Raw genomic sequence first — 13,663 nt, 5'->3', positions numbered from 1 at the left:
AGCCATCCTACAATCTTGATGCCCTCAATCTCACACAAATTATCAATGAACCTACCAGGTACCACCCCAAAGCCGTAAACACGGACCTCCACTCATCACTGTCAAACGCTCCCTGAAACACTTCACCGAGCAGGCCTTTCTAATCGACCTGGCCCGGGTATCCTGGAAGGATATTGACCTCATCCCGTCAGTAGAGGATGCCTGGTTATTAAAAAAAAAAGCCTTCCTCACCATCTTAAATAAGCATGCCCCATTCAAGAAATGTAGAACCAGGAACAGATAGAGCCCTTGGTTCTCTCCAGACCTGACTGCCCACCGATAAATCCACTATAATTGATAATATCAATAAGCATTTCTCTATGGCTGGCCATACTTTCCACCTGGCTACCACTACCCAGGTAAACAGCACTGCACCCCCCACAGCAACTCGCCCAAGCCTTCCCCATTTCTCCTTCTCCCAACTCCAGTCAGCTGATGTTCTGAAAGAGCTGCAATATCTGGACCCCTACAAATCAGCCGGGCTAGACAATCTGGACCCTTTCTTTCTAAAATTATCTGCCGAAATTGTTGCAACCCCTATTATTAGCCTGTTCAACTTCTCACGTCGTCTGAGATTCCCAAAGATTGGAAAACAGCTGCGGTCATCCCCCTCTTCAAAGGTGGGGACACTCTTGACCCAAACTGCTACAGACCTATATCCTACCTTGCCTTTCCAAGGTCTTCGAAAGCCAAGTCAACAAACAGATTCCCGATCATTTCGAATCCCACCGCACCTTCTCCACTATGCAATCTGGTTTCAGAGCTGGTCATGGTGCACCTCAGCCACGCTCAAGGTCCTAAACGATATCTTAACTGTCATCGATAAGAAACAATACTGTGCAGCCGTATTCATTGACCTGGCCAAGGCTTTTGACTCTGTCAATCACCACATCCTCATCGGCAGACTCGATAGCCTTGGTTTCTCAAATGATTGCCTCGCCTGGTTCACCAACTACTTCTCTGATAGAGTTCAGTGTGTAAAATCGGAGGGCCTGTTGTCTGGGCCTCTCTATGGGGGTGCCACAGGGTTCAATTCTTGGGCTGACTCTCTTCTCTGAAAACATCAATGATGTCGCTCTTGCTGCTGGTGAGTCTCTGATCCACCTCTACGCAGACGACACCATTCTGTATACTTCTGGCCCTTCTTTGGACACTGTGTTAACAACCTTCCAGACGAGCTTCAATGCCATACAACTCTCCTTCCGTGGCCTCCAACTGCTTTTAAATACAAGTAAAACTAAATGCATGCTCTTCAACCGATCGCTGCCTGCACCTGCCCGCCCGTCCAGCATCACTACTCTGGACGGTTCTGACTTAGAATATGTGGACAACTACAAATACCTAGGTGTCTGGTTAGACTGTAAACTCTCCTTCCAGACTCACATCAAACATCTCCAATCCAAAGTTAAATCTAGAATTGGCTTCCTATTTCGCAACAAAGCATCCTTCACTCATGCTGTCAAACATACCCTCGTAAAACTGACCATCCTACCGATCCTCGACTTCGGCGATGTCATTTACAAAATAGCCTCCAATACCCTACTCAATAAATTGGATGCAGTCTATCACAGTGCCATCCGTTTTGTCACCAAAGCCCCATGTACTACCCACCACTGCGACCTGTACACTCTCGTTGGCTGGTCCTCGCTTCATACTCATCGCCAAACCCACTGGCTCCAGGTCATCTACAAGACCCTGCTAGGTAAAGTCCCCTCTTATCTCAGCTCGCTGGTCACCATAGCAGCACCCACCTGTAGCACACGCTCCAGCAGGTATAGCTCTCTGGTCACCCCCAAAACCAATTCTTCCTTTGGCCGCCTCTCCTTCCAGTTCTCTGCTGCCAATGTCTGGAACAAACTACAAAAATCTATGAACCTGGAAACACATCTCCCTCACTAGCTTTAAGCACCAGCTGTCAGAGAAGCTCACAGATTACTGCACCTGTATATAGCCCATCTATAATTTAGCCCAAACAATTACCTCTTCCCCTACTGTATTTATTTATTTTGCTCCTTTGCACCCAATTATTTATATCTCTACTTTGCACATTCTTCCATTCCAGTGTTATACTTGCTATATTGTATTTACTTTGCCACCATGGCCTTTTTTGCCTTTACCTCCCTTATCTCACCTCATCGCTCACATTGTAAATAGACTTATTTTTCTACTGTATTATTGACTGTATGTTTGTTTTACTCCATGTGTAACTCTGTGTTGTTGTATGTGTCGAACTGCTTTGCTTTATCTTGGCCAGGTCGCAATTGTAAATGAGAACTTGTTCTCAACTTGCCTACCTGGTTAAATAAAGGTGAAATAAATAATAAATAAAATATGCAAAGTCACTTTAACTATACATTAATGTACATACTTCCTCAATCAACCCGACTAACCGGTGCCTGTATGTAGCCTCGCTGCTGTTATTTTTCAGTCTTTTTATTTCTTGACTTAACTATTGTTCACCTAATAGCTTTATTGCACTGTTGGTTAGAGCCTGTAAGTAAGCATTTCACTGTAAGATCTACACCTGTTCTATTTGGCGCACGTGACACACTTTGATTTATTTGACCGATGCGCCACTCAGGATCCCAAACACTAGTCTTGCACCTTGATAAAGCATTATGGAACACACTAACAGAAACAAAACTGGACACACAAGTAAAACAAATGTTGACTTTTCACCCTTTTAATTCAACAGAATATTGCTGCTGGTGGTCATTTTATTCACAAAACCAACACTGTGCCTTGCAAAATGCAGACTCCAATACAGTGCCCAAGCTGCCATTCTTCCTCAAGAGTTAGTGATTCAACAGGTCTGGGTCATGTTCATTTGGGCACACAGTACCAAAACCTTTTGCAACAGACAATTTGTACTTATTGGACAAGTCCAGGTAGTCCCTCCCTGTTTCAGTCTGTTAGTCCCTTATGAATACAACCCTGAGGTTAACAACCTCAACAACCATAAATTGCCATCTTACTCATGACTTCAACCATAGCTTATTCCAGTGCAACCTTAACTCACTCTGAATAGGGCCAGGAGTTTTTCCCTGACCAGGGACCCTAGTTAGGGTTGCAAAATTCTGTGAACTTTCAATAAATTCCCTGGTTTTCCAGAAATTCGAGTTGGAGGATTCTGGATTTCATGCTTATTTCCTCCTGATTCTGGGAATCCTCCTACTGGTATTTCAGGGAATTTATTGAAAGTTCCTGGAATTTTGCAAGCAGCCCCGTTTAAAGCCTATAACTATGGCCACAGGTTTTTCCCTGGGCAGGGATAACGTCTGTCCCCAATGACCATCAGAAGGTGATCTAACTGGTGGGAGGTCAGGACATCTTTTATTGGAACTTTATTCAAAACAATTGAAAAATAAAAAACAAAAACATACAATGTAGAAGACCATGTCACAGATCAAGGAAAACTAAAACTTCTAACACCATTCGTCTCCCGTGCAACAGGTTGAGTTAAACAGACTAGTGTTATGTGATGTATGCAGTAGGTAACTTCCCACTGTAGATGTACCCGTGGTTATGTTAACTAGCATTCCACAATCACTGAAGTCTTCCGCTGTGCAAACACACAAAGACACTCATACAGACACTCACGTTTATCGTAAGTTGTGGGGACACATTCTAAATACTGTAGTCACACACACACACACACACACACACACACACACAGAGAGAAAACAAAAATATAATTCACGGAACATAAAATCCAAACCAAAGCTCAAAATGTATGAAGACCAAGCAACTTAGGCGATGGGAATGTTCCAAATGAAGGAGAAATCAAACTACCAAGCAATTAAAATAATCACCTTTAAAAGCAAAACCTCCCACTCTTAATCATTTTACCATTAACGTAATTGATTGTAATCTTTATAAATCAATGTTAATTTCAGTAAATGCAGTATTAGTAGTGTAGGACTAGAAGTAAGTCACTTGAATAGACAGTTTGGCTGTGGTAAATACAATTAAAAAAGGGGAAAGTGGGATTTCATTGGGTGAGTGATGAGCATTTCCGGAAGTAAATCTGGCTTTCATGGTTTCGAGTTCAAATCTCCCAAGTTCATGTTTTTATTGACAGATAAAACAAGGGAAGATTTCAGGGAACCAAAATGAAAGATAACAGTCCCTAGAAATCCATCCCATTATTCAGCTCACAGGCAAAGCAATAGTTTGTTCTCTTCGCATATTTATTTAAACAAGTGGTGAGTTGGACAGGGAAAGGGGAGGGACAGGGAAAGGACTGCCAGCTCAGAATCCCTTCAGAACAAAAAATATATAATTTTTTATTTATTTTTTTAAATGGCCCGGATTCTGTTGACTGGTTGGGTTAAGTGGTAGTAGCCTTTCTTTATTCTCGCTCTTTATGAGTCTCAGCCGAGCCTCTCACTGTGTCTGGAGAGAAAGAACAGAGTAAGAGTACAGAGTCAGAGAACCACAACAACCAGTAACATCTTCAGCCTGGATGCCAAAAACAGACTGCAACCCAGGCCAGTACACCTCAGGACAGAACGCACACACCTAGGCAACATACAACACACAACTTGTTAGACATACACATCTGAGAACTGTCACAGTACACTCAGGGTGTAACTTTACCTGCTGGCCTTGCTGAGGGGTAGCAGGCTGTCCTGGGGCCTGTCCTGTTTGGCCGTAGTAAGCAGCCTGCTGCCTGTAGTACTCTGCCCAGGCTGCACTGTAGTCCTGCTGGCCTCCACCTGGGGCTGCTGGGGCACCTGCTGCTCCTGGCCCTGCTGCAGAGCCTCCTGCCTGGGCTAGGGGAGCAGAGGAGAGGGGTCTTATGGATGAAGAAGAGATATGCTATGATCGACAAGGTTAACATGATGAAAGATTCATGTTCTTAAAGCACTGGTTCACTTCAAAATTAAAGTTTGTCAGATGATTTTAGACCTTGAAAGTAATCTAAAGTCAAGCGTAGTCAACATCCCACAACAGTAGAGACAGCTATACGCCTCGATACAAAATGACATGGGAAAGATAGACACGGTCTAAAATGACTAAATTAGACAGTGCCCATCTTTCCTATTCTAAGAGGGAAACAACTGCCGTCTTTCCTCCTGTGGTGTTATACTAGTAACTATAGTGGACCAGTGGTCTCACCAACACCCATCTTCTTGTAGTATTCTTCCCAGGCCTTGGTGTAGTCAGGCTGGCCCCCAGGGGTCTGGCTGGCCTGGGGCTGGTCTCCAGGTGCTGGGCCACCAGCGGTGGGGTTGGTGGGGGGCTGGCTGGGCCCTGCTCCCCCTGGCTGCCCTCCCTGGTAGTACTGGCCATAATAGGCTGCCCAGGCTGCGTTAGGGTCCGCGGCACCGGCTGCCTTGCCTAAAAAAGATGGCAGTTGGAGGTGAGGTCCTCATTGGGCTGAGCGTGCCCTGCTATCTGCCTGTGCTTAGAAACCAGGGGACAGAGAGAGATAGGGGGAGTTATTATCAATAGCCAACACAGAAAGACATTCTCCCATCACAGATGATTTTGATAATAGTTGCAGGGTTATGTACCACTAAAAGCTAGCCTGGCCCCAGTTTGTGTTGTACTCCTATGGACATTGTGACACCAGACAATGGAGTTGGCAAGAGAGCAGAAACATATCTGGGACCAGGCTAACTAAAACCTGCTCTCTGTTGTAACCACTGTTTTGAGATGACAAGGAGATAAAACTATATAGTAGGAAACCCCAAAAGAGACCACTGGTAGGCTGGATGGAGTTGACTCCATATTGCTTTCCCTTTCTCAGTCTTTTCAAATAAGTGATTACAGCGAGAGAAAACATTGGGAGGCCATTGAAAGTTATAGTTCCAATGTAACCATTTCCTGTCCACAGTGAGGGTCTGAAAGTTCAATGTTGCAGGTCACTCACTGGGGTCGTGGGTTACTTGGGGCTGCCACTGCTGGTAGGTGTTGCCCCAGCCCTGTGGGGGGTAGCCATGAAGACCTCCACTTGAGAGGGATAGAGAAAACCCAGTTACTACTCAGTAGACTTCCATTGGTCCAATCAATGATTGTATCGTTGTAATGTAACATTTTAGCCAGTAGAGGCCTGTAAAAGCCAGAGTTTGGGATGACTACATTTCCAGTCTCCACTCACTGTGGTCCAGGGGCTCCTGGGGGTCCTGGGTTGTAGGGACCAGGATTATAGGGACCCATGGGGCCTGGTCCGCCAGGACCTGGACAAACAGGGCAGAGGGGACCCTGGAAAGCACAACCAGTTAGATGCATAGACATTATGTTCACATCTATGGTGAAAAGACTGAAAGCAACTCAATTGCCAGTTTGACTCCATTGATTGTGCGTTGAAGCAATCATGTCCATTTCCCCAAATGAGTTTCCCAACACCACAAACCCATCCATCCATCCTTCAGCCCTTTCCTCCTTACCCTGAGCAGGAACCCTGCATACCTCGATCTTGTCCTCGATGAGCTGCTTGGCGTGATCTATCTGCTGCGGAGAGCCTCGAATGACAAAGAGCTTGAAGTTAGGGTCCCCGTTGGGGGGCAGCTGGCGGGAGATCTCCACAAAGGCCCCAGTCTGCTGGTTGATGGCCTTGATGTTCTCCCCGCCCCGTCCGATCACCAGGCCACACTTGTGGGCCGGAATGGAGAAAGTCATCTCCCCTCCTCCACCACCAGGGGGACCCCAGCTCCCCTGGTCCCCTCTGCTGCGGCCCCTGCCGCCACCACTCGGGGACATGCCTGGAGGCCCGGGAGGACCCTGAGAAGGAAGGAGGGTGGAAGAGAGAGAGGAAAAAAAGAGGGTGGAAGAGAGAGAGAAAAGGAGGGTGGAAGAGAGAGAGAAAAGGAGGGTGGGAGAGAGAGAGAAAAGGAGGGTGGGAGAGAGAGAGAAAAGGAGGGTGGGAGAGAGAGAGAAAAGGAGGGTGGGAGAGAGAGAGAAAAGGAGGGTGGGAGAGAGAGAGAAAAGGAGGGTGGGAGAGAGAGAGAAAAGGAGGGTGGGAGAGAGAGAGAAAAGGAGGGTGGAAGAGAGAGAAAAGGAGGGTGGAAGAGAGAGAGAAAAGGAGAGAGAGAAAAGGAGGGTGGAAGAGAGAGAGAAAAGGAGGGTGGAAGAGAGAGAGAAAAGGAGGGTGGAAGAGAGAGAGAAAAAGAGGGTGGAAGAGAGAGGGAAAAAAAGAGGGTGGAAGAGAGAGGGAAAAAAGGAGGGTGGAAGAGAGAGAGAAAAAAGGAGGGTGGAAGAGAGAGAGAAAAGGAGGGTGGAAGAGAGAGAGAAAAGGAGGGTGGAAGAGAGAGAGAAAAGGAGGGTGGAAGAGAGAGAGAAAAGGAGGGTGGAAGAGAGAGAGAAAAGGAGGGTGGAAGAGAGAGAGAAAAGGAGGGTGGGAGAGAGAGAGAAAAGGAGGGTGGGAGAGAGAGAGAAAAGGAGGGTGGGAGAGAGAGAAAGGGAGGGTGGGAGAGAGAGAAAAGGAGGGTGGGAGAGAGAGAGAAAAGGAGGATGGGAGAGAGAGAGAAAAGGAGGGTGGGAGAGAGAGAGAAAAGGAGGGTGGGAGAGAGAGAGAAAAGGAGGGTGGGAGAGAGAGAGAAAAGGAGGGTGGGAGAGAGAGAGAAAAGGAGGGTGGGAGAGAGAGAAAAGGAGGGTGGGAGAGAGAGAAAAGGAGGGTGGGAGAGAGAGAAAAGGAGGGTGGAAGAGAGAGAAAAGGAGGGTGGGAGAGAGAGAAAAGGAGGGTGGGAGAGAGAGAAAAGGAGGGTGGGAGAGAGAGAGAAAAGGAGGGTGGGAGAGAGAGAGAAAAGGAGGGTGGAAGAGAGAGAGAAAGGGAGGGTGGAAGAGAGAGAGAAAAGGAGGGTGGAAGAGAGAGAGAAAAGGAGGGTGGAAGAGAGAGAGAAAAGGAGGGTGGAAGAGAGAGAGAAAAGGAGGGTGGAAGAGAGAGAGAAAAGGAGGGTGGAAGAGAGAGAGAAAAGGAGGGTGGAAGAGAGAGAGAAAAGGAGGGTGGAAGAGAGAGAGAAAAGGAGGGTGGAAGAGAGAGAGAAAAGGAGGGTGGAAGAGAGAGAGAAAAGGAGGGTGGAAGAGAGAGAGAAAAGGAGGGTGGAAGAGAGAGAGAAAAGGAGGGTGGAAGAGAGAGAGAAAAGGAGGGTGGAAGAGAGAGAGAAAAGGAGGGTGGAAGAGAGAGAGAAAAGGAGGGTGGAAGAGAGAGAGAAAAGGAGGGTGGAAGAGAGAGAGAAAAGGAGGGTGGAAGAGAGAGAGAAAAGGAGGGTGGAAGAGAGAGAGAAAAGAAGGGTGGAAGAGAGAGAGAAAAGGGTCTTAATACAATTTATATTTAAGTTCTGGTCCTGGACATCAGAAAGTCAGTTTGTTTAAAATGAGGATATTTACCTCCTAATAACAGTAATGTACTGAATGGGGAATTATGGGAATGCTCTAGGACTATCATTTGTCTAGGTTATGGAGTCCATTTGTTTACAATGTTCCATTTGTTTACAATGTTCCAGTGGTTCACTAAATGTGTTGAATGTTGTATGTTCCACAAGGCACGGCATCATGGCAGCTCTAATACACTTGTATGTAAACAGTTCCAAGCTGGCATGTGAGCAGTGGCTGTTTTTCAGATACTCTACGTGTGTGTGTGTGTGTGAGGTATGTACCCCCTGTCCTACCTCCTCTCTGACCCTGATGCTCTGCAGTAGCTCCTGGATGATCTGGGCAGCATTGTCACAGCAGTCTGGTGGGCCCATGATGTGGGCCATCTTATCAGGACCTGTGCCATCATCTGCAACGACAGGACATTTCCTCTGAGACTTGTGCAACACCACAACCAGAATGTAGAGCTTGTTAGTAGACACCACACAACTTGTGAGTAAACCGTGTAAATGAGTCGAGTAGAAGTAGTTCATATGACACGACTATGAAACGTTATATACCTGGTTTAAACTGTATCCTAACTCCTGCGTCGTTCTGAATCTTCTTGATCATCTCCCCGTTGCGACCAATCACCACCCCGACAGAGTGTCGTGGCACTGGAACCTAGCCAATCAGAGAGCAGGTTAGACAGCGCCAAATAGATTAGACTGATAGCTATAGGAAGGTGCTCACTCTCATACAAATAAAACCTGTGATGGGGAATGTGAGTCCCTCTCCACACACACCCCCCCCTCTCACTTACGTCCATGGCTCCCCCACCTCCCCCCATGCGGGAGCCATATTCGTTCCTGTCTCCGAAGCCAGGCTGATCCCTCTCCCTCAGTATCTCCTGCACCAACTCCATGGCTTGCTGAGCAGACCCACAGGACACATTTTCTAATTCAAACAACTTTATGAAGTCTCCTTAGGGAGAACAGCATTAGCACATCAAAAGTTGCTACCAAATCCCCCATCTGCAGAGCTGCAGTACAGCATGCCAATTCAATATGGGATGCAGATTGTAGCAAGGCCTTGTGTTACCTCCACTTTGTATGGCTCCCCGATGATGCGCAGGGGCTTGTCCATGTTGGGTCCCTGAGACGCGTCCTGAATCAGGATCATCTTCACTCCTGCTCGCTCCTGTCAACGCCGCAGACAGACAGCATGGTCTGCTCAACCAACTGATGGCAATGATTCACTCAACTCTCACTCACATGGCCCATGAAACACTTGTGTAATGCGATACGAGATTTTCCTGCTTATATTTCTTTCTTGCGCTGTAGATTTAACAACCCAAAAAATGATTTGCATGACTGCACACATCAGCCTGTTTGTGATGAAACTGTCAATATCTCAAAACACACACGTCAATGTGTTGTGGAACACTTCTCTGGCTACTGGTGAGGCCGACTGACTGTTTGTATATACCTGTAGCTGTTTGATGGTCTCCCCTCCCTTGCCGATGATGAGGCCAGCCTTGCCTGCGGGAATCATCATCTCCTGCCCTGAGCCACTCTGTCCATTGGTCGCCTCGTGGAAGGATGAGGGGGGCGTGCCCCTCCCCCGAGACACAATCTCATCCAATAAAATCTTGGCTTTCCTAGTCAGAGGGGAAGAGCGAGAGGGGTGGGTCAGCTCAACTGATGAGTGCAACAGCACACATTAATAGTGGAACTACAGAGATATGCCATACATAAAGATAGCGCTGTGTAAATTCAGTGGCTAGAGGTGAACAGCATCTTGTGATAACAATACAAAATGTCACAATTAGCTAGTAGGATCTCACTTACTGTATGGAGTCTGGGGACCCTGTGAGAGAGACACTCCTCTCTGGTAAACCTCCACTGTCTGAAAACAACCAACAGTCAATTACACACACGAAGAGAGTTCAACTATAGCTCTGGTTCTAACCATTGACTATAAAGGCCACACTTGCCAGTCCCTCACCTGAGGCTATCTGAACCTTGCAGCCTGATTCCTGCTGGATCTTGTTGATCTGTTCTCCGCCCCGGCCAATGACTGGAGGAGAGGAAGAGGGGAGAGCTGTTAGTTTTATTGATTCTGATGTTCATGATGAGTCCAGTAATGTTCAAATTCAACACATGAACACAAAAAAACGAATCCGGTGACCATGTTGGAGAAAGTGCACTTACTGAGTCCCACCATTCCATCAGGAACACTGTACTCCTCTGAGGTGGTTGTGAGCCTGGCACTGTGGGAGAGAGAAGCCAAGCACAACAGTTCGTTATCCAAATCGTCAACATATTGTCACCATTAATCTTCTGCTGAAGAACTAACTCCAATCACCTATTCCTATTTCACTTCATTTTAGAGATCTACTTGGATTGTTATGGATTAAATTATGCTAATGACTTACCTCTGCTGGGCCAGTGCTGCCAGTTGGGCTCCGATAGCTGTAAAAGGAAAGAGAGAAAGAAAGAGATATATAGAGAGAGGACAGGGCTCAGATTACTGACACACTGAAAAATGAGGACAAGACAAACACAGGTGATGCCCACAGTGACAGACCAGGGGAGAGGGTTTGGATAGTACAGACACCGACCAGGGGAGAGGGTTTGGATAGTACAGACACTGACCAAGGAAGAGGGGCGAAACAGTACTGACACAGAACAGGGGCCGGACAGTACAGACACCGACCAGGGGAGAGGGGCCGGATGGTACAGACACCAACCAGGGGAGAGTGGCCGGATGGTACAGACACCGACCAGGGGAGAGGGGCCGGACAGTACAGACACCGACCAGGGGAGAGGGTTTGGATAGTACAGACACCGACCAGGGAAGAGGGTTTGGATAGTACAGACACCGACCAGCGAAGAGGGTTTGGATAGTACAGACACCGACCAGGGGAGAGGGTTTGGATAGTACAGACACCGACCAGGGGAGAGGGTTTGGATAGTACAGACACCGACCAGGGGAGAGGGTTTGGATAGTACAGACACCGACCAGGGGAGAGGGTTTGGATAGTACAGACACCGACCAGGGGAGAGGGTTTGGATAGTACAGACACCGACCAGGGGAGAGGGTTTGGATAGTACAGACACTGACCAAGGAAGAGGGGCGAAACAGTACTGACACAGAACAGGGGCCGGACAGTACAGACACCGACCAGGGGAGAGGGGCCGGACAGTACAGACACCGACCAGGGGAGAGGGTTTGGATAGTACAGACACCGACCAGGGAAGAGGGTTTGGATAGTACAGACACCGACCAGGGGAGAGGGTTTGGATAGTACAGACACCGACCAGGGGAGAGGGTTTGGATAGTACAGACACCGACCAGGGGAGAGGGTTTGGATAGTACAGACACCGACCAGGGGAGAGGGTTTGGATAGTACAGACACCGACCAGGGGAGAGGGTTTGGATAGTACAGACACCGACCAGGGGAGAGGGTTTGGATAGTACAGACACCGACCAGGGGAGAGGGTTTGGATAGTACAGACACCGACCAGGGGAGAGGGTTTGGATAGTACAGACACCGACCAGGGGAGAGGGTTTGGATAGTACAGACACCGACCAGGGGAGAGGGTTTGGATAGTACAGACACCGACCAGGGGAGAGGGTTTGGATAGTACAGACACCGACCAGGGGAGAGGGTTTGGATAGTACAGACACCGACCAGGGGAGAGGGTTTGGATAGTACAGACACCGACCAGGGAAGAGGGTTTGGATAGTACAGACACCGACCAGGGGAGAGGGTTTGGATAGTACAGACACCGACCAGGGGAGAGGGTTTGGATAGTACAGACACCGACCAGGGAAGAGGGTTTGGATAGTACAGACACCGACCAGCGAAGAGGGTTTGGATAGTACAGACACCGACCAGGGAAGAGGGTTTGGATAGTACAGACACCGACCAGCGAAGAGGGTTTGGATAGTACAGACACCGACCAGGGGAGAGGGGCGAAACAGTACTGACACAGAACAGGGGCCGGACAGTACAGACACCGACCAGGGGAGAGGGTTGACATTCCTGTAAGACATAGAGCAGGTTTTGTAGGTAGTAGGAGACATGAGGAAGAGCAACTTACAGAGAGCTGTGGCTGAGTCCACATCACTCTGTGGAGCCATTTTCTTGCTCTCAGGTTGATCTGTGGGAAGAAAAAAACAAGTAAACAAAGGTTGAATCTGATCTCACAATAATCTGTGTGCACACACTCCAGTTATCAGACGTTCACATGGGCAGTGGCCCTTTCACAGTCCCCAGCAGTGTGTGTGTGTGTGTGTGTGTACCTGGGTCCTCCAGCTGTCGTTTCTGTGCTGTGAAGGGAAAGACGTCTGGTGCATTGATGTTGTTCATAGGGGCTACCCCTGCACATTCACCAATCTTGGCAGCAATCTGATGCACAAAAGTTGAAGTCACTTGAACACATAACAGATATTCAAAGAGCGATGACATGATGAGAATGTCTGATTTATTTGTGCTGGTCCTGGGTATTAACTAACGTTGATAAGCAACTTCAAATATTACATGAGATGCTAATTGTTTGTTAGCGGAATGATGGTAATTCAACTCAAGCGGGCAAACTTAACAGTGTTGGCTGGCTAGCTGAGGATATATACTTTGTTGGGAATGCACTCAAAAACACAGACACGCTGAGGGCTCGAAGCCTGCTTGTCCATCATCAGGACTTTGTCTTTGCACGCAGCAGAAGCAGCCAGCTCTCAACAACACAACATTGGGAGACGGCGAACAGCATGCATGCATTGGTAACAACATCATAACGGCATTTCTGCAGTGGCACGTCAACTGGGTCTTCAAATTCACTTGACTTATAACGTTAACTAGAGAGCTATAATAATCAGAACTGTCAACAGTATTGATTGGTCGCCAAACATAGTCAGCCAGCTTTGCAAGCTAACAACCACGAAACAAGACAATAGTCACATTTTCTTCACCCCTTCCCAAGTGGCACTCACGCGCATAGCTACACTGCCTCCCGCTTCTGTCTCACCTGCCGGGCCCGTTGTACCGCGTCTGCAAAGGCATCTTTTTTTATTCCACCACCGTTACCGATAGCTAGATGTCCGCCGAGAGGAGCTCCAGCCCCGGGTGCCGGTACCGAGCTGTACTCCGACATATTTGCGGAGGGGAGATAGAAGAAAATACGAAAGTTAAAGTGGTGTTTAGGCCAGGACAGACTGCGCAGGAGCGGAAAGTCAGACGATCAAATATTCCGGAGGGGAAAGCAACCGGAGATGGAGCACTGAGAGCGGGAACAAGGTTTAGATTACTTTTCTACAAATA

The 13,663-nt window shown here is 47.8% G+C and overlaps 1 protein-coding gene across 4 annotated transcripts; it reads right to left on the bottom strand.

Annotated features, from left to right (window-relative positions):
* Positions 1–2,706: 2,706 nt before the first annotated feature.
* On the bottom strand, positions 2,707–13,582 carry LOC110486914 (far upstream element-binding protein 2). Of its 4 annotated transcripts, none has more exons than XM_036941658.1 (18): positions 13,371–13,581; positions 12,649–12,754; positions 12,447–12,506; positions 10,775–10,811; positions 10,551–10,609; positions 10,345–10,416; positions 10,188–10,245; positions 9,826–9,997; positions 9,439–9,537; positions 9,161–9,268; positions 8,919–9,021; positions 8,655–8,767; positions 6,457–6,768; positions 6,146–6,249; positions 5,918–5,997; positions 5,161–5,382; positions 4,639–4,814; positions 2,707–4,434 (listed from the first exon to the last, which is right to left on the bottom strand). In XM_036941658.1, the coding sequence occupies exons 1-18, from the start codon at positions 13,494–13,496 to the stop codon at positions 4,426–4,428; spliced, it is 2,016 nt and encodes a 671-aa protein (XP_036797553.1). In that variant the 5' UTR covers positions 13,497–13,581; the 3' UTR covers positions 2,707–4,425. The 4 variants fall into 4 exon arrangements, with proteins under 4 accessions (XP_036797553.1, XP_036797555.1, XP_036797557.1 ...); XM_036941660.1 differs by lacking the exon at positions 13,371–13,581 and adding an exon at positions 13,336–13,357; XM_036941662.1 differs by lacking the exons at positions 2,707–4,434; positions 4,639–4,814 and having other exon boundaries at positions 5,312–5,443.
* Positions 13,583–13,663: the final 81 nt, after the last annotated feature.

This window comes from Oncorhynchus mykiss, chromosome 13 (assembly GCF_013265735.2).
Source record: "Oncorhynchus mykiss isolate Arlee chromosome 13, USDA_OmykA_1.1, whole genome shotgun sequence".
Lineage (NCBI taxonomy): Eukaryota > Metazoa > Chordata > Actinopteri > Salmoniformes > Salmonidae > Oncorhynchus > Oncorhynchus mykiss.
This window is presented reverse-complemented; position numbering and strand designations above follow the sequence as displayed.